This window comes from Xyrauchen texanus, chromosome 4 (genome assembly GCF_025860055.1).
Source record: "Xyrauchen texanus isolate HMW12.3.18 chromosome 4, RBS_HiC_50CHRs, whole genome shotgun sequence".
In the NCBI taxonomy this organism is placed as follows: Eukaryota; Metazoa; Chordata; class Actinopteri; order Cypriniformes; family Catostomidae; genus Xyrauchen; species Xyrauchen texanus.
Genome location: NC_068279.1, coordinates 24517038 through 24538722, shown reverse-complemented (window position 1 = coordinate 24538722; position 21685 = coordinate 24517038). Strand labels below are relative to the sequence as shown.

The following is a 21685-nucleotide window of genomic DNA, read 5'->3' as shown; positions in this document are numbered from 1 at the left end:
AAAAAGATTTAATACTTAATGTCTTCGTTCCCTGAAAGACAGCATCAAATCTGTGTGTTGCTGTGGTTTTGGGTCTGGCTGTGTACTCAGAGTTGATGAATAGCTAACTGTACCTAAGTACAAAATAATGACGTTGATGCAACATTTTACCGTCTTTTATCACTATCAAAGTCTCAGAGAGTACCTTTATCATGCAGGTGCTGTTGTTAATAAACAGCATTTTGATATTTGTAATGAGCAGTTTCCAGTGCGTAGTTGAGGTTGAAAGATGGCTGTAATAACAAAAGTGTCTAAAAATGATGAGGAAAATATTGTTACATCTGAGTATATAAAGATACTGTAGAGGAAGAGAGTGCGTGTTTGGGTGTGTGCACATACAAAGAGAAAAATTCCAGAAAAACTGTGTTAGCTAGGTACAGAAAGCAATGCAGGATTTTTCACAAATTTAGAAATTCTTCAATCCTCTAATCTGATTGTACAAGCAGCATTCCAAGAGTTTATTTTCTATTATTGTCTTGTCTGTTTGTGGTATTCCAGGCAGGCTGTCAGCTTGTGGGTTGCTTGGCAATCCTGCTTTGGCTTCTTTTGAAACAGTTTTACTCAGCAGAGTAAAAACAGACAAAATACGTGGCTGTATATAACTAATGTAATATTAGAAATATATATAATACAATTGTATAATATTGAATATATATATATTAATAGATATTGAATAAATACTGTATAATGTAAAATTATATCTGAATAACATTATATCTACACCACTCTATCCTACTTAAAGGTGTACTCAGTAAGATTTACTCCTAAAGAAATTAATTGTAATTTTGAAACATAATCATGACCAGGTGAGGACTCTTGTCATATCAGTAACCTTATAAAAGCTGTTTTATAATACATGGGGCAGGGGCACCCTCATGGGATCTGCCCTTTTAGAATCAAATGACCAGCTGAATACTACTCACTTAATCTCAGTAACCGTCTTGTTATTGGACACTTTCACTCTTGGATTAAATTAATCATGGCTGATTGTGGATAATTAATTTCTACAATGACATCTGTAACTGAAAACTATTGATTTTGAAAGATGCTGCATCCACACCACTTGGTGTCACTGTAAGTTCAAACTGACACAAGCAAAAATTGACTGATTGCACCTTTAAAAACTTTCAGACAATCAAAACTGTGTTTGTTTCAAATTCATAATGACAGGGGTTGCTAGGTAATCTTAACCAAATGATAAAGAGATGTGCAAAATAAAACAAATTAAAAAGCTGAGAGGACGTTCAGCTCTACCAAGCCCAATAATACTGATCCAAAGAGCCCTGAGTGAAGGAATGCAGCCAGGCTCTGGAGGAGAAGGAGAGAGGGAACAGGCTGGGATAGTTTCAGGCTTTTGTGTGTGGTCTAAATCACAAGCCCCATGAGACCAACCCCTCCTCTGCTGCCTTCTCTCTCCATCCATCGCTCTGTTTACATGGTCACTTTCTCTTCCCTCTCTTCCCCTTCTTTTCTAATGAGTTACAGGTGGTGCTGATCACAAACAGCTAATGGGCCCCTGTTAACCTTCCTGGAGTTTGTTAACAGATATAGGGGGTCATGAGGGGCCATTATATGTGTATGTATGTTTTTGTGTGTGGTCTAAGAGTTTATGTTGATCATTTGGAAATATTTACTGCTTTTAACCCTATGAATTAAACTGAAAACATGCCTTACAAACGCAATACGTCACATAATAGTGAGTTTTGATTTTGGTATTGAATTTTAAATGGATAGTTCACCCAAAAATGAAAACTATGTTAGCATCTACTCGTGTCTTTCATTTTCTTCTTCTGTGGAACACATAGAATAAATAGAACAGTGGTTGTCAACCTCTTAAAAGGACAAACAATACAATACAATTATTTCATTCCAGGTGTGTGCTGCATTCGTAGAACAGCTCGTTGTGAGAAACAGACAAAAATGTAAGTTCTTATTTTCTGAATATCCTGATAGATACAAGAACTTTACTTGCAACACCATATAAGAAGGGAGAGGAAAAAACTGTGTACAAACTTATTTGGTTCTTGTGTGAAACCTGCTATATCAGATTTAAATCTACATGAATAAGATGTGAGAGCTATAGATTTTCAGTGACGAATGACAAGTTGTGGTCTGTTCCTCACACAAAGCTGTCATCTGGCTTCAGACGACATGTAGTGTAGTACATGAGTCTTTAATGATATATTTATGGTGGTTTTTTTTTTGTCCTTTCTGGAGCTTGACGGATACTGGTTGCTCTCTACTTTTGTTCTATGGAAAAAAGCAGCATGGACATTCTGCTAAATATATCTTTTTGTGAAGAAGAATATATACAGTGCATCCGTAAAGTATTCACAGCGCTTCACTTTTTCCACATTTTGTTATGTTACAGCCTTATTCCAAAATTGATTCAATTCAATATGTTCCTAAAAATTCTACAAACAATACTCCATAATGACAACGTGAAAGAAGTTTGTTTGAAATCTTTGCAGATTTATTACAAATAAAAAAATAAAAATATGTACATAAGTATTCACAACCTTTGCCATGACACTCAAAATTGAGCTCAGGTGCATCATGTTTCCACTGATCATCCTTGAGATGTTTCTACAACTTGATTGGAGTCCAACTATGGTAAAGTCAGTTGATTGGACATGATTTGGAAAGGCACACACCTGTCTGTATAAGGTCCCACAGTTAACAGTGCATGTCAGAGCACAAACCAAGCCATGAAGTCCAAGGAATTGTCTGTAGACTTCCGAGACAGGATTGTATCGAGGCACAGATCTGGGGAAGGGTCGAGGGAAAGATGAATGCAGCAATATACAGAGACATCCTTGATGAAAACCTGCTCTGGACCTCAGACTGGGGCGAAGGTTCATCTTCCAATAGGACAACGACCCTCAGTACACGGCCAAGATAACAACGGAGTGGCTATTGGACAACTCTGTGAATGTCCTTGAGTGGCCCAGCCAGAGCCCAGACTTGAACCCGATTGAACATCTCTGGAGAGATCTGAAAATGGCTGTGCACCGACGCTCCTCATCCAACCTGATGGAGCTTGAGAGGTCCTGCAAAGAAGAATGGGAGAAACTGCCCAAAACTAGGTGTGCCAAGCTTGTAGCATCAGACACAAAAAGACTTGAGGCTGTAATTGGTGCCAAAGGTGCTTCAATATAGTATTGAGCAAAGGCTGTGAATACTTAAGTACTATTGTGATATTTTTCGTTTTTTATTTTTAATACATTTGCAAAGATTTCAAACAAACTACTTTCATGTTGTCATTATGGGGTATTGTTTGTAGAATTTTGAGGAAAATAATTTATTTAATAATTTTGGATTAAGGCTGTAACATAACAAAATGTGGAAAAAGCACTGTGAATACTTTCTGGATGCACTGTTCTTTTGGGTGAACAATCCCTTTAACAATTTAACACTCAAGGGACAAAAGGTAAATTTTTGGCATATTAATACATGATATTTTACATTTACATTTACATTTATGCATTTGGCAGACGCTTTTATCCAAAGTGACTTACAGAGCCCTTATTACAGGGACAATCCCCCTGGAGCAACCTGGAGTTAATGGCCTTGCTCAAGCACACAATGGTGGTGGCTGTGGGGATCGAACCAGCGACCTTCTGATTACCTGTTATGTGCTTAGACCACTACAACACCACCACTCCACATGACACATGATATCATGCGTGTTACAGAGATGTAGAAGAGCAAAGAGGAGTTAATTCAGGATATTTTCAAGATTTAATTTATGGAGATAAACTTCAAATTAAGAGGGGTTAAGAAGTTACATTACAGCTCCAAAGGTCATGAAAACCTCAGTTGCCATTAAGTAACAAAAGGTTATTACGATACTATTAAGTTATTACAGAATATGTAAATGTCACATGGTTTGTTAAAAATGTCTGAAGGTTCAGTAGGTTTAATGTAAACCGTCAACCCATAAAACGATAGAAAAAGGTGAAATGTGCTTTGAGTGCTTGTTATTAAAGAATGCCATGAGAGACAATTTATGACATTATTAGGCTGTTTTAGTTTCCTTTTAATTTAGCATTGCTTGTGATTGGCTGAGTAGCAAGAAGCTCTGCACCTGGTTGGTGACTGGATCAGATTTCACAAACAGTGACTTATTATAGGTCAAAAGACAGTGTGACAGTCCAGGGAGGCTTACTATGCTAGAAAAAACACAGAGCATGTGCAACTGACAGACATGTTGCCTGGCAACAAGATAGGAGGGACATCATATCACATTGTCACACTGATCAGCTACAACATTAAAACCACCTGCCTAATATTGTGTGGGTCCCCCTTGTGCTGCCAAAACAGCACCAACCCGCATCTCAGAATAGCATTCTGAGATTCTTTTCTTCTCATCACAATTGTAAAGAGTGGTTATCTGAGTCTGGCCATTCTCTTTTGACCATCAACAAGCCATTTCCATCCACAGAACTGCTGCTCACTGGATGTTTTTTTGTTTTTGGCACCATTCTGAGAAATTTGTAGAGATTGTTGTGTCCCAGGAGATCAGCAGATACAGAAATATTCAAACCAGCCCATCTGGCACCAACAATCATGCCACGTTCCAAATCACTGAGATACATTTTTTTCCCCATTCTGATGTTTGATGTGAACATTAACTGGAGCACCTGACCCATATCTGCATGCCTTTATGCACTGCTGCCATGCGATTGGCTGATTAAATAATCGCATGACATGATTGTTGGTGCCAGACAGGCTGGTTTGAGTATTTCTGTAACTGCTGATCTTCTGGGATTTTCACACACAACACTTTCTAGAATTTACTCCAAATGGTGCCAGAAGCAAAGAACATCCATTGAGGGGCATTTCTGTGGATGGAAATGCCTTGTTGATGAGAGAGGTCAACAGAGAATGGCCAGACTGGTTAGAACTTTAGTTAGTAACTCATAGATATAACCGCTCTGTACAATTGTGGTGAGAAGATTATCATCTATGAATTCTATTTTGAGATGCGGGTTGGCACTGTTTTGGTGGCACGAGGGGGACCTACACAATATTAGGCAGGTGGTTTTAATGTTGTGGCTGATCAGTGTATATCATTTTTGTTTGAATCTATCTGAATGCCTACTTGTATGTAATAGGAATTTAAACTGTTCAGAAATGTTAAACAGACTATACTAGCTCATCATTACACAGTCCTTATAGTATATTGGGACAGGAAAGATGATGGAACTTCATTAAGATATATTGTAATTACTTGGGATTTATAAGCCTGTGCAGTGTGAATTTCATGACTTCTCAGGGTGTGATTATGCTCATCCTTATCATTTTGCCCAAGTGTGCTTGGGTATGTCAGGAGACTGTAAAACATGTCTTTCTTTAACTTACTGAAAGGGAGCTGCTTTATCACAGGAATGTAAACACTTCTGTCCTCAGCAAGAACAGCTTTGCAACATGGTGTGTTGCTATGTAAGTATGTGTGTAATCTTGATGGTTGGTGGTTAGGGTAGACAGGATACAAACTGTTTAGAGCAGCTAAAATAGACTAATGGTAATTTTAAATATAAAGAAGAATTAAAGGAAGAGGTCAAGAACACAGGAGGACCTTCAAGGAAAATTAAAACACAATAAGTACAAGAGCTCTGTGGTGTAGGAGGACATCTTTTTAAATTTTCATGTTTCACATCAGCACCCAGAGTTTGCAGATAATGGTCAGGGTTGTCACGGCAACACTGAAATAAAAGAGAAAGTATCTTATGGGTCACATTTATGTGCTGCTTCCTGTGTCTTGTAGAAACAAGGATGATCTCAGCCTTTTTTGTACATTTATAGGGGCCCTTAATGACATTTAATATTTTCTTTAGGCAAGTGCTGCCTGCCATATAAAGCTACCCAGATATGTGAGAAATGTTTTAATGTGCTTGTCGTCCAAATAAGCCATGCTGGAGTTAAAAGCTATTCATGTTTAAAAGACAGAAAAACATACTTCACCATTGGATTTGAAAGTATGTACTGGATTCTCAAAAAACCTGTCTAGAAAATGTACTGTTCATAATTAAACCCAATTAAAAAATAAAATAAAGCCTAGTTTAGGACAATTTTTTTGCAGTGTGACAATATTTGCATGACACTTTTTACACCCTAATTTTCAATACCATAAATGTACAAATGTTTCACTTGTAGTATTTGCAACCTACATTTTGCATTATGACATTGAGGACATTTAAGCACATCTTACCCCTAATTTTCTAACATTTTCATTTACTATTCACATTTTTGATGATTATTGTCATTACCGAAGCTGCATTACACTAAAAAAAGATGTTGTACATTGATTTTAAAATGTATTCAGTCCTAAAATTCAGATTGAAAATCAGTCCTAATGAAAGGCAGTACCAAAAGGGAGTACTACTATGATATACAAATACTTGACAATTTAAATAATAATAAAAATAAATCAAAAATAAATTCTTCCCATTGCAGAAAATGAGAATTGAGAGTAAAAAATTCCTTTTAAAGTAAAATAGGACCAGGTCATTTTTTTGACCGGTTTCATGACTATAACAATAAAAAATTGGAAAACTGAGAAACCTGAATAATGCATAAATGTTTTATACCTATCAAGAGGAAAACCTCTTATCTTTATTTAGCCATGAATTTCACATTGTGAAAAAAAATCACTTGTACAAAATAATGTTAACCGCTGTGGTTGAGATCAAATAACAATACAATAATATAATACGACAAATATAGAAATTGAAAAAAATGACATCCACAAAAACGACAGTACAGCCCAACATTGACAGTGTTTAAGCAATGTGTCTGTTTGTGAAGGCATACACCATTTAAGAGTTCGCAATGCACACAAACCTAAGAATCACCTCTGAATCAATCTTTCACTTGAGCAGGAGGAGTGAGGGAGAAAAAGGAAGGAGGGAAGAAGGGCAAAGAAGAGAGAGAGAGAGAGAGAGAGAGAGAGAGAGAGAGAGAGAGAGAGAGAGAGAAAATCAAAACACTTGACTATAACTAGTTCAAATGGAAGAGGGGAGCAATGATTGTTGACCATTGCTGTGGCAACTGTGCAAGGGGCAGAACGGCATCCTCTTATTGGCTGGAGGTCAGTGTGTTCAGAGTTTTGTGAAAAGGTATTTTTGGGGGTGCAGAGGGGTCAAAGATGGAGGGTGTGTGGGGGCCTGGGTAGCTAAGCGAGTAAAGATTCTGACTACCACCCCTGGAGTCGTGAGTTTGAATCCAGGGTGTGCTGAGTGACTCAAGCCAAGTCTCCTAAAAAACAAATGGGCCCAGTTGCTAGGAAGGGTAGAGTCACATGGGGTAACTTCCTCACGGTCACCATAATGTGGTGTATGAACATAATGATGTGTCACTCTTGGTGGGGCACATGGCGAGTTGTGCATGGATGCCACAGAGAATAGGTTGAAGCCTCCACATGCGCCATGTCTCCACAGTAACACGCGCAACAAGCCACGTGCCAAGATGCATGGATTGACGGTCTCAGACGCGGAGGCAACTGAGGTTCGTCCTCCTCCACCACCCGGATTGAGGACTTTGTGAATTGGGCATTCCAAATTGAGGCAAAAAATATGGAGGGTGTGTTAGCCCCTAAAGGCCAAAGGGAACACGGTAAGCATGAATTTCCTGAAACAGCTTTTCTGGGAGGGTTTTGTAGAAGGAATGTGAACCCCTCGCTACTTTTATTCTCTCTCTCACTGTGTGCAGACAGAGCTTTCCTTTAGACGGCAAACTTGCTGTTACACTGACCTGCTATATCGCAATGCAATGGAACAACATAGAACAGTATATTCCTAATGTCCATTAAATGTAAAGCTATATGGTTTGTTTTGCAATCAGTATGAACAAAAGTGTTGTCACAACAGCTATCGCATCACAAATTGCCAGTGGTGATTATGAACCTAAACCAAAACCTTTGATTTGTCTGCAATTATAACGGTGATGCTCTGAAATTATTATTAAAACAGACGGATCATCTCTACAGTTAGTTTGGCACTGACATGAAAGCACCATGTTCTTTGCCCTAATGTAGACATCGCTTTTTAGAAGTAGCTATTTTGAGACCTTTGGGATTTAGCTTAATAATAGTAAACACCATTGTGGTCAATATTAAATCTACCAATAATATTGAACTCACAGCATTTTCTAACTCTGCAATTCTGTAAAAATGTACTTGAGAAGTGAACATAAGGTTCATAAGTCTTGTTTTTAGAGAAAACTAACTAAATGTATTGAGCTTTGTACTTAAAGCAAGAACAAACAATTTGCCAAAAGGGTAAGAGGAATACAGCCAATTTAAAGCAAAAACAAGGTTATCGTTCTTACCCCATTGGCATATTTTCCCATTGTTTTAAGGATAACCCTCAATAAATTTGGTTACATTTCTCCAAACAACACTTAATATCTTTGTCATTTTGCTTCAAGTAAACCAATCAATTTAAAAGGATGTTTTTAAACTGGAAAATAAGTAAAAAATACTGAGTAAGACAATGATTTCATGAAGTGCACCTCATGAAATAGCATATTTACAGCTAGCATAGTTGCAAGCAGTAACAGGTGGAGACTGCAACAAAACCAAGCTCTGTAGAAAACTTTCCTCTAGCTGCGAAGCATCTTCCGCTCTACACTGAACTGTAAGGGACAGTCAGAATTACGACATGCTGGTGACAGTTCCAGCTGTTTGGGGAGCAGCTGTGATTGTCACATTCCTCAGCTCTACAGGTTCCTTATAACACACTGTGTTCCAGCACTGACAAAGTGATGGACGCAGAGCAGGGTTAGAAAGGGTGCATGCTGGACTGAGTTTGGCATTAGGTCAATGAGCACTGGTCAAAACCACTAGTCAGGGACAACAACTTATGCCAACATTGTAGTATGGCTATTAGCAGTTGAAACAAAGATATTTGAAGTCAACCTTATTTGATGCAAGTCAGTAGATCATGAGAACAATGTGGAATGATGCCTGATCGAGCGCTAATTGTTAAAGTAGACCAGAAGTTAAGTTTAAAGCTAAAATGTGAAACTTCAGTATTGAAATACATTATCTTTGCCCAACTTAATATGAAGAGATGGCTGTAAGTTATTTGTTGGTTAACTTTCTTGAAAACTGTAAACATTGTGGCACTATAAACAGAAAACAGAAATATTCCATTTTTAAATTTCATCCAGTCCAACAAGCTGTCCGAATTCTCAAAACCCCTTCACAACTCCCCCATCCCACCCAGGGTAATCATTGACATCATTCAGCCCATTCTTATCCCATCAATGACCTATGACCCTCAGATGAGCAAGAGGTTCAAGCGTTCACTGACCACTACAATTTCCACCTACTCAGTCAAAATTACCTCCCGAAAATGTGCAAAAGAGCAGCAGGAACAGAGCATTTTGGGCCATGCACAGAACAAAAACCTGTCAACTTTTAAACTTACAAACATGTAAGCAGAAAAAAAAAACAATAAATAAAAAGAATATTGTTAAAACACAGTGAATCAAATAAAATAAAAAGGCCTTAAAAACATCATAAATTAAGACTATTAATAGCCACTGTAATATTTTAAGACAACCAGTTCCTTGCACCTTTTCTTTTTTAAATTTACAGTTCAGGTTTTTCCTGTTGTCATTTCCATAGCGACTGCTTTCCCTCCCAGGGTGACGAAATGACTCTCACCTCATTTCTCTCTCCTTCTGTCATTCACGTTTACTGTGACTGCATGTGCTTATATTAGTACAGGCAAAAACAGCAAAGCAGAAGTGTCTCGCACAACTCAACGAGTCTCTTGCAAGAGTCAATCAGTCCATAGAAAGTATTAATGCAAGGACAGTGTTTGTGGGTTGTTTCTTGTCATCAGAGGGCATGCTCAAACTGTTTGTTTAGAGTTTATATTGGAGGGGTTGAGGGTATGATAGTGTGTTGTTGAGATGTAACATCTCCAATCATGCATTTCGTCTCTTGCTGATCTCCAAATCAAAAGCTTCCACTCATCCTTCAAGCAGTATATAAATGTAAACAGGCAAAAGAGTCCAAGTTAGCTTGCATGGCATCATCATTGTAAAAAAAAAAAAAAAAGTCAAAATACACAAATGTGGGGGACAAAGTTGATGGTTATGCTGGTCATGATGGAAATAGACTGGAAGCAGACTGGTCTTGTAGGACGCATTGCAGTTCTTTTGGTTTTCAAGATGAAGCCCAAGTTCTGATACTCCACAAAATACAGATATGACATCACAATATACTTGAAATGTTGGAAGTACAAACATTTTGGTGCACTTGCAGCAGAAAACAAAAACAATTTACGACTGGACATCACACACATTTAGCTCTTCATAAAATTGCACAGATGGGTTTGTGTATTTCTTCACAGTTGGAATCCAGTAGACAATAACAACAAAAGGGATACAAGAAAATCTGTGGAGAGAGAAGACAATAAAAGTCAAGAGGATCAATTAAAATCACTGACACCAAGGTTATTTTCAAAATATGCTGTTTTTCAAGCTAAATTACATCTCAACTTAATCCCTAGAACAATAACATTCACAAAACGTCTGTACTTTACCTTTCCCTCGAGGAAAAACAAGGGAGATTAAAGGCCAGACCCTCACACCTGTTCAATAGGCAGATATAGGCCAAAGATATTCACATAGGGGTGGGTAAAAATATTGTTTTGATCTTCATTTGAATGATTTCGGTATCAATTCTTAAATCCCAAGATTGATCTTTCACTCAATGTGCAACCCTCTACTTCAATGAGAGGAATGAGATTTGTAAACAAATTTCACACCATGCGACTAAAGTGAACATATTTGGTAAATGTTTACAATTCACTCAGCAGTAATTGTATAGTTTAGATTTAAGTTTTCAGCAGCAAGATCCTATCACTGTGTGTTGAGAGTAAAAGTTGTTCCATGTAATTTGTGTCCAAGACCAGATCCACACAAACCATTTGTCATTGAATACAGTCTCTTTTAACACCCTTTCTGTTCTTTACAATCAGTTGTTGATCAAAAACATCTCCCCTCCAGAAAAAAAAAAACATTAATTCTAATCATGCATTGCACAGATTAGGTAAAGCCATTTGAGTCCTCTCTAGTTAACATGCACTCATTTAAATGCATTGTTAACAGAAATGCGCTTTTTTGTTAAAGAGACAGTACCGGTTTTTGCACGTGTTCAACAAATCAATGTAAATACTTGTAAACAGAAATTATGCAATTTAACAATAAATAAATATGTAACAAAAATATGAAATATAATATCTTATTTATAGATTGAATACATTAATTTGTTATGCAACGAGGTGTGCCTTCCTGCATTGTCAAATCACTGAAGGTCTAACAACAACAGCAATGGCAAAAGAATTATCTTGGAAGCCCTTAGGAAACTAGAGCACATGTAATGTACAACTAAATGCAGCAAAGCTTTCTCGGGATCGTGTTTCTATCAAATGTCATCATAGATAGAGGGTTTTTTTCGGTTTAGCTTTGACTCTACAGCCATTTACAGCCTTAAGCTCCAGAAATGCATGCTATCATTTCTGAAGTCATATCTTCCCCTCGTGCTCTCCCTTGGAGCCTCTAGTTTGAATTAAAGGAGAAAAATAAAGTGGAGGAGGTGATTTGAGAACAGAAGTCCCCCTGAGCATCCAAATCAAGTTTATGCCCCCATTCATTCGCTCTTTTCCTTTACCAAACTCCCACTGCCTTCCAGTAAATTGTGCAATCAGTTCATACAAATGACTGTAAAGGGCAACAGATCCTTGCAGTTATGGAGGAATTGTTTGCAGATTAAAACCCACTCAAACAGAAGCCCAGAAGACTGAAAGGGAGCAAAACTAAATCCATCCATCCATCCATCGAGGAGGTAGTTGGGTGTAGATTATTCAGACCTGATTTTGAAAACAAAATGTTCGCTGAACCATGGCAGTCTGTCTAAAGCAGCATGGAGCTGAGAGTGAATGAACACAACTTAGACTAATGACCTCTCTCCACTCCCACACAAGCTAGGCATTAACATACACGCATATGTGCAGCTCTCTCTCTCACTCACGTTTTGTAGGTACAGTATTTCTAAAAAAAAATAACAAGGAAGAAGAACCTTAACAGAAGTGTACAGTTTGATAAAGGACTCCCACATCTTGGACTGTGCTGTTGTTCATCTTTGAGACCAAACAATGTACCCTTTTTACATATTCAGGTTGGGAACACAGAAGTAAACTATAGAGGGGTAGACATACAGGTCCTTCTCAAAAAATTAGCATATTGTGATAAAGGTCATTATTTTCCATAATGTAATGATAAAAATTTAACTTTCATATATCTTAGATTCATTGCACACCAACTGAAATATTTCAGGTCTTTTATTGTTTTAATACTGATGATTTTGGCATACAGCTCATGAAAACCCAAAATTCCTATCTCAAAAAATTAGCATATTTCATCTGACCAATAAAAGAAGTGTTTTTAATACAAAAAAAGTCAACCTTCAAATAATTATGTTCAGTTATGCACTCAATACTTGGTCGGGAATCCTTTTGCAGAAATGACTGCTTCAATGCGGCGTGGCATGGAGGCAATCAGCCTGTGGCACTGCTGAGGTGTTATGGAGGCCCAGGATGCTTCGATAGCGGCCTTAAGCTCATCCAGAGTGTTGGGTCTTGCGTCCCTCAACTTTCTCTTTACAATATCCCACAGATTCTCTATGGGGTTCAGGTCAGGAGAGTTGGCAGGCCAATTGAGCACAGTAATACCATGGTCAGTAAACCATCTACCAGTGGTTTTGGCACTGTGAGCAGGTGCCAGGTCGTGCTGAAAAATGAAATCTTCATCTCCATAAAGCTTTTCAGCAGATGGAAGCATGAAGTGCTCCAAAATCTCCTGATAGCTAGCTGCATTGACCCTGCCCTTGATAAAACACAGTGGACCAACACCAGCAGCTGACATGGCACCCCAGACCATCACTGACTGTGGGTACTTGACACTGGACTTCAGGCATTTTGGCATTTCCTTCTCCCCAGTCTTCGTCCAGACTCTGGCACCTTGATTTCCGAATGACATGCAAAATTTGCTTTCATCCGGAAAAAGTACTTTGGACCACTGAGCAACAGTCCAGTGCTGCTTCTCTGTAGCCCAGGTCAGGCGCTTCTGCCGCTGTTTCTGGTTCAAAAGTGGCTTGACCTGGGGAATGCGGCACCTGTAGCCCATTTCCTGCACACGCCTGTGCATGGTGGCTCTGGATGTTTCTACTCCAGACTCAGTCCACTGCTTCCGCAGGTCCCCCAAGGTCTGGAATCGGTCCTTCTCCACAATCTTCCTCAGGGTCCGGTCACCTCTTCTCGTTGTGCAGTGTTTTTTGCCACACTTTTTCCTTCCCACAGACTTCCCACTGAGGTGCCTTGATACAGCACTCTGGGAACAGCCTATTTGTTCAGAAATTTCTTTCTGTGTCTTACCCTCTTGCTTGAGGGTGTCAATGATGGCCTTCTGGACAGCAGTCAGGTCGGCAGTCTTACCCATGATTGCGGTTTTGAGTAATGAAACAGGCTGGGAGTTTTTAAAAGCCTCAGGAATCTTTTGCAGGTGTTTAGTTAATTAGTTGATTCAGATGATTAGGTTAATAGCTCGTTTAGAGACCCTTTTCATGATATGCTAATTTTTTGAGATAGGAATTTTGAGTTTTCATGAGCTGTATGCCAAAATCATCAGTATTAAAACAATAAAAGACCTGAAATATTTCAGTTGGTGTGCAATGAATCTAAAATATATGAAAGTTTAATTTTTATCATTACATTATGGAAAATAATGACCTTTATCACAATATGCTAATTTTTTGAGAAGGACCTGTATATAGGAGGTGAGAAAGCACAGCAATTATTTTTGAATCCCCATTTGATCTAACAGCAACAGAAAAAAATATCCCAAAAAATGGATTAAGAAATTAAGATGTCAAATTTTTTTTTTTTTTTTTTTTACATTAATGTCAGGGTAATCACAAAAAGTGATATAAATGCACATTGAATATTTTTTTACATTTACACTGCTAAATTAGGACGGAAATGCATCACGCTGTGATGAAAGGGTCCATTGAGCATACAAAAGTGTGCAGATGTTTGTTATTCCAGAACAAGTGTTATTTTAGTGTAATGCAGTACATCTTTGAAGAACATCACTGAACCTTTTCAGAGTTCAAGAACACCAAAACGTTTTCAGAGAGAGGAAAACATAATTGATAAAAAGAGCAGTGTGCCTGACTGACTGTGTATGTAGGAAAGGAAGGATTTCTGTATCCAAATGCATTCCCATGGGAGAAGCGATAGCAGGAGTTTGAGTGTGAGAAAAGACAGCCGCTAGGAGAGAACAAGCTATACTGAAAATCTTTGTTTACCCTCCCTCCTCCCCCTATCCCCTCATCTCGGTCTTCTCTGTCCTCCTACTCCTCTGGCCAGCAGTGAGACTCCTCATTGTTGGCTTGTTTAGAACACTTCATGGTCTTTTAAAAAGCATAGGAATGGCTCTGTGAACAAAAGAAGGACCACCACTTTGAAATTAACTGCCCCATCAAGGTGGGCGGCATTCCACACAGACACACACGCACAAGGTCACCAAGATTTTAACCGAAGCTAAATGCTCAATGCAAGGCAGTCAGGAACTAAATGTGTGTATAGGACATGCTCGATTTTTGCTTTTCAGGGAGGAGGATTCAAGTTGTGTAGGGTGCTGTCCTGGATTTTACTACATCCAGTCAGGGGAGAAAATGTCATCAAAGTGTTGGGGGGGACAATAAACATAACAATTCTCAAGAGCAATTTTTGAAGGGGACACCAATAATACAGACAAAATTGTACTTGCAAGGATACGTGTACACCGAGGAAAGCCTTACTACTATTATTAGTGTAGCATGGAGCTAAAACAAGCAATATGGTGTCTAAAATGTACATCACTTAATATCAACTTCTTGTTTATTAAACTTGTATTAAATCAAAATCACATTTGTTATCATGCTGATGTCTGGAGAAAAACTGCATTCTTTGTGTGATATTATATTAGATTAACTATATTAAATGATATAAACAGACTAAATCACAGTGAAAGCGTTAAAAATCTAAATGCGCACCCGGACTAGTCTAATCTACAAGACTAACTTTACATCACGTAGTGTATGCGTACACTCTATGGGTGTGTGTGTGAGTGGAGATATACTACTGTATTAAACAAGCTAGGTAAACATATAGACTGTATTAAACAAGGGTAACGTTAAACGTTATAATATATTTGTTAATATATATTTGTTTTTGGACATGATTTATTAATGACTCAGCATCATCTATATTAAAGAGAAAATAATCACTTCATCCAATGTTTAAAGTGAATAAAATAACATTGACTTACTGGAGTTCCACAACTACTCAAAAACTTTGTTCTTCTCTCCCGCCACCGGAATGTGTGTGTGTCGGTGGTGAGGTAAAAGGGGCGGAGGCAGTGGACCAAAGCACTGTGAGGCAAGGGAGGGGGGACTCAAAATGTGTAAAACGTTTTTTTTGTTGTTGCCCCGTTTGCATTTGTATTATTTCATTTCTTAAACAATTATTTTTTGTATCTGAGCAACCCTCAGATAGGGGGGGTCCTGACCCCCCCGACTTCCGCCTATGCTTCCAGTCAGATTTGGTTCTTCCTATCAGTTTTTATTTATCTAATACTTTCTCCAGTCAGATAACCTGCCATGAAGGGAGATGAGAAATGAGTGTATAAAATATTAATATCATTCTACCAGGTAGTGATAAATCTCTCCATTGTTCAGTTGTACTTTAACTTAGTGCTAATTCAGAAGAGAATAGGAAAATAACATCAAATCTCCCACCCATTTCTCCAATTTAAATGGTTACAATAAGTTGCATGTTGTGTTCTTTTGCCCCTAAGATAAAATGTTGTTCTAATTTTTGGTTAAGACTCTTTAAAAATCAAGAGTGAAGACATTTACATTTATTAAATGCAATACATACTGCGCCCAGCCAAAAGTTTCCAAACATAATCTGAATCAACAGCATAGTTTTATGCGGAGTGTTTAAATAATTAAAAAAAAATATATTAATCTTGTTTGTGTTTCTTTATTTGAGCATACCATACCTTACTATTGGTCTCATTTGCACTTTAATCATCAGTAATTGACTGTTCTCCATTCCACCAAACCAGATTAGCCCATCACAGCTGGTACTGAAATGTTGATCAGACTTCCTGCTACAATGATGCAAATTGTCAACACACTGTTCATCCAATTATACTCCAACCACAATGTTTCTCTCCTTCTCTCCCTTCCTCATTTGCCCAACCCCTCATCCATCCTTTCTCCACCCTTAGACAAATTCCCCCCTCCGGAACAATAAAAGTCTTCTAATCTGCTTCAGTTACCCTCTATGGAACGCCCCTCCATGGCACCGCCATAACTCATTCAGCCCTACCACAAGCCACAGCTCAAAACACATACAAACATGCAAAAACACACCATCTTACTTTGGATCTAAATTTTACATGTGAAAATTTGCATATGTCCATGCACATATTGAAATTCAGGAGTAGGCTTCCTCTTGCGAGTGTGAATCTCCAGCTCTAAGACCAAGGCTCTGAACTCTCTGAAGCAAGGATGCCACTCTCGCTGTATCTTTTTTCTCTCTCCAAGTCTGGAGACTGATCAGATACAGCACAGCCTCCCTTTCAGCCAGAACCAGACAGACACACACACACACACACACATGCATCACTTGCCACATAACTGCTGAGAGGAAGATACTGGAAAGGCTGATGCCCTTTTCCATTGCAGTTCTGCTGTGACCCAAGTCTGTTTTCTTGGAGACTGGGCAAGGCTCAAAGCTTAATAGCCAGCATTTTTCTGGACTCTGCACAACCATCTTTGTTGAGCTGGCCTCAGGAGACCTCACATCTGTAGCAACTCATTATGAAACTAGCTTTGAGAGCACAATGTTATTGATTCAAGTGAAACGTTGAGATTAGTGTGAATTTTGAACCCATCTTCACAACATAAGAGTCTCCTCAAAGTGCTAAAACCAGGAAAACTAAGATTCTCCTCAAAGTGCTAAAACCAGGAAAACTAAGATAGAGAAAAGACTTGATAAGGAATTGATAGATCTGATTGTGCATAGCTGACCTGGTTGATATTCATAGAGGAAAATCTAATTGCCTGGTCAATCCTTAATTTGCAAGTTATTTTAATAAGATTCTTATGCATCTATCTAAAATCAGTGTGCATACAAGCAAACAAGGATCCATGTAAAATTGCAAGACTGTTTCCAATGTGTTAGGGGGCAATATGGATGCTAACCGCAAAGTTGGAATTTCTCTCAGAGTAAAAAAATGAATTCAGAGAAACAGACAACTAGCAACTCATCTAAACAGGTTAATTACCTTAACTAACAGGGGATTGATGCATCTAATAAAACACTGCTTCTCAAATTCCCTTGGATGAATTCTCTCAAAATGCATTTTCAGTTCCTACAACACAACTGCCTCTAACTGTGCTCATAACCTATTGTAGATAAAGCATGAGAAATTAGATTTTCAGTGTGAATGTACATAATGGTGTCCATAAAATAGAGCTGAGACTGAACCGGAGACATAGAATGCTCTCCAGTCCATGTACAATCTATAATTTAATTTTAAAAAAATACAAGTGTTCCAATAGAGAAAGTCTGACCTACCGCTTAGGAACAGTGGGGTCTCACAGGTGAGTACAGACACGCATCAGGCTGGGAGGTGTTTCCAGGTGCTGACAAAGGCAGTGGGGATTAAGGAATAAGGTACTGTAGTTATGCTGTTCCAAGCATCCAATGTGGGGTCATAGCAGTCAAGTGTTTTACAGCGCTGTGTACCGAAGTAGCCACCCACCACATACAGTTTATTACCAGATGCCACCGCCTGGCAACTCATTTGTTTTGCTGTAACATCTCCTACCTTGGTCCACTGATAAGAGTCACTGCTGAATTTGTAGGCAGAGCAAGCAGAGAATTCTGTGTCTCCCCCCATTACAAAGATCTGGTTTCCGAGAACAGCAGCTGCAGTATAGCGCCACGGTTGTGGGCAGGAAGCTGGGACTGTCCAATGATTTTCAGCAGGATCGTAGCACTGAACTTTGGGTAGCTTGTCATGGGCCACACTTGTTCCTCCAAAGGCAAACAACTTGAGCTTTACGCTGACAACAGCTGCATTGCTTACACCCTCTCGCAGTGGTGCTACCATGCTCCACTTGTTATCAGCAGGGTCAAACTGCTCTACCTGCTTCAAGGACACAGATGGTGAAGCAGGCAGACAGCCAGTGGCAGCTGTGTGACCCCCAACAACATACAAGCAGTGGCGTAACTCAGCTGATCCATGCCCAAAACGTGCTATCAGCATTGGAGCTGCTTTGGACCATTCTTCTTGTAATGTATCATAAACCCAAACATCCTTAGACACGCCGTTCTCTGAGCCCCGTCCCCCTGTCACGTACACTTTGCAGCCAATTGCGCAGGCACTGAACTCCTTGCGTGGACTGGGTATGTCTGCCTTTGGAATGATCTCTTTGGCCTTCTGGTCCACCAGGTAGAGCTTGTCGCACATAAATGTGGGGCCACCAAGCAGGAACAGGGCATGACTGGTCTTGCGAGGCCGGGCACAAGGACTGTTGACGATGCCATCATTTTGCAAGATGCGCAATTTACATCGGATGGCCTCATCCACCAGCTCTTTGCTTTTGGCTTGTGCAATGATGAGCTCCTCTGTGGAGACGTTCTCCATGAGAAAGATGGCAGGCAGGAGAGCCAGACGCACAGTACGTAGCAGCTCTGGAAGGTGACAGTGCCTTCTCTCAAGATCATAGTTCACCCAGTTGAGCGCTGACTCGTAGACCAGACACTCGTCCTCTGTTTCAAGCTCCTCATGTGCCAGCAGTTGGACCAGCATGTCCTTGGGCAGCTGCAGAAACTCTTCTGTCTTGCAGATAGCAGGAAAATTGCTGAGGCACATGCTCCAGGACAGCTGAAACAGCTGGGTGCACTGGTGGGCATCCGAGAGCAGCAGCATACCCAGGCAGTTGGATGGGTGGAGGTTTTTCTCCAGGAACTCTGCACAGGCATCTCGGATGTCCTGAAACTCCAGCATGTCACCAGCCTCAAGCAGAGACTCTGCATTCTCCTCATTTATTATCACTCTTGATGAGTAGGCATAGTCCAGAAGGAGCTCCAAGACCTTGTGAATGTGAAGTAAACACAAAGATTAGCCTAATTAACAAGGAAAAACAATAATGTTCTTGGATACTATACTTCTGTAACTTTTGTTTAAGAAAATAAGCCAGGTTATTTGGCAATAAGCCTACAGAGCTACTTTTTGAGGTTTAATGCAGCTCTCTTCAATCAATCATGTAAATATCTTCATGATCACTGCAACAATACCTCAGGATGAATTGAGTCCCGGAAGTCCACTTCACTGTCCTGACTTTCTCTCAGCCCTCCGCTGAACATGGCCTCAAAATAGCGGCTGCAGGCAGCCAGAACAGCCCTGTGGCATGGGAAAGAGCGGTTGCCTGCATGGAGCAGAACATCAGTGAAGAGCCTCTGCTGACGGAGAGCATTCAGGTGCATTAGCACGCTGTCAGCATACGAGGACTTGTGAAACAGGAAGATGTTCATAGAGCCCGTGCTGGCACGAGACTTGCGGTTCTCGTGGACGCAGACAGACATTTTCATTGAATCCTGCAAAGAAAGAGAAAAATCTAAATCAAAATAGCAGGCATGCATACACAAATACATATTTGTTAAAGCTGACAAACACATAAGTTCTGTTGACAAATTAAATAGATATCACAAATGATATAACCATTCACCAAATGTAAGCTTTATTACAGGTAATGTGTGACAACCAGATGATTAAAATTCACACTCCAAGTATAACGTGAAAGATTTTATGAGGACATGTTGAGCCAAGTAGAAACTGGCATGCTGCAGGGCTTTGAACAGCATCACAGTTGTTTACTGCAAGAGATCACCGGCATAGTTTTGAACAGTGACATGATCAATATCAGCAAAATCCATGAAGAGCGTGCCAAACCTCAATAAAAAAGGCAGAGAAAGATGATGTAATTCTGCAAACACAACATAAAACCCAGTGGAAGCCTCTCTGATGTCTAGTCGACTGGAATGTGAACATTTGCAAGGGAGTCTAATCATTACCAGGTGTTCAAAGGCGGACGGATAAGGATGAGTGGGGGGTGGGGAACCGGGAGGAAAAAAACTTTTGGAAGTAAACACCCCTGGCCGCAATTTAATGTGGAAACGAACAAAGGGTTGAGCACCAGACACAAAGTCAACACCAAGTGTCTCAATGTCACCGGCTGCCATCTGGTCACCTGTATGGTGCACATTCAAATCCAATCCGTCTGAATTTCCATGTAACCGATGCACGTCCACTGGTCCCTGCCGGCTGTCAGCATCCCTCCTGGGAGAATTTAATTGTGTTTCCGCTAATGCTGTTCTGACGCAAAATGTAGTTCTAAACACATTAAGGACACACAAGCAATGGCGATGTATCACACCTAATTCATTTACATTGGCCACAGCTGTGAAGTACAAAAAACAGGAACCCTGTGCTGACATTGCCTATTAATTACTTTGCAACGCAGCTTTGTAAAATAGCAATGTATTGTGAATAACTGTTTAAATAAAGCACCATAATCATTTGATAATTTACAACGAAACAATAAAGAGCGAAATTACAGTCTATATATAATACATTATAAATAACCAAGTAGTGGGCTATATAAACAACTGCTTGTCAAATATAATTTGAGTCTGTCAACAGACATAATTTGATATCAATTTTGATTGATGACAGATCTATAACCTTATTAGAGATTGTCATAGGTGCAAATTCAGATAAAAAATAAAAATAAAAAAACATCTCTTTACCAGTGCATTCAAAGATGGACACTGCTGCAATTTGTTATTATTCTAGTTTGTATTTCTTAACTTATTTTAAAATAGCCACTAACGTATCTTTATTTTTTCCTTCCATTTCTAATTTCCATGTAAAGCACTTTGAATTACCATTGTGTATGAAATTGTGCTACATAAACTTATTTTACAATGCCATTGACAGATCACTTGTAAAAAGTCGAAAACATACATGGTCTAATCGACAAGCCTTTGAAGACTGGCTAATAAATAAGTGTATATAAACAAACAACCCCCCCACACCGAAAGACAACTTTGTCATGTAATGGAAGACATGTTTCAGCACATGACTAGAGAATGTACATATAACTGATTTAAGTATATACAATAAATATGTTACCTGTTCAGTAGCAAAGAGGACTTCAGTTCTGTCTGCTATTGCCCTCAAACCTGCCACACCGCGACGGGGACAAGAGCCACAAACTTGCGGCGCAGGACGCTCTCGCAGCAGCGTCCGATGTCGCGTGGATAAACCACAAAATAAAACAAAGGAAGGGAAATTTGAATCCAGAAGATTTTAACATAAGCAATGCGCTTACTGATACTGTCTGGTAAATTTTTGCAGAGTCACATAGGAAGCAATATGGGTTCAGAGAATACGCTGCTTCGTATCAACATGCAGCTTACAGTTCTGTAGCTGTTGTTCATGAAGG

The 21685-nt window shown here is 39.3% G+C and overlaps 1 protein-coding gene across 2 annotated transcripts; it reads right to left on the bottom strand.

The window, feature by feature from the left end:
- Nucleotides 1-6968: 6968 nt before the first annotated feature.
- On the bottom strand, nt 6969-21685 carry LOC127642940 (ectoderm-neural cortex protein 1). 2 transcript variants are annotated; one of them, XM_052125404.1, is made up of 4 exons: nt 21373-21685; nt 19476-19775; nt 17748-19272; nt 6969-10450 (listed from the first exon to the last, which is right to left on the bottom strand). In XM_052125404.1, exons 2-3 carry the CDS (start codon nt 19767-19769, stop codon nt 17791-17793), a joined length of 1776 nt encoding a protein of 591 aa, XP_051981364.1. In that variant the 5' UTR covers nt 19770-19775; nt 21373-21685; the 3' UTR covers nt 6969-10450; nt 17748-17790. The 2 variants fall into 2 exon arrangements, with proteins under 2 accessions (XP_051981364.1, XP_051981365.1); XM_052125405.1 differs by lacking the exon at nt 21373-21685 and adding an exon at nt 20073-20129.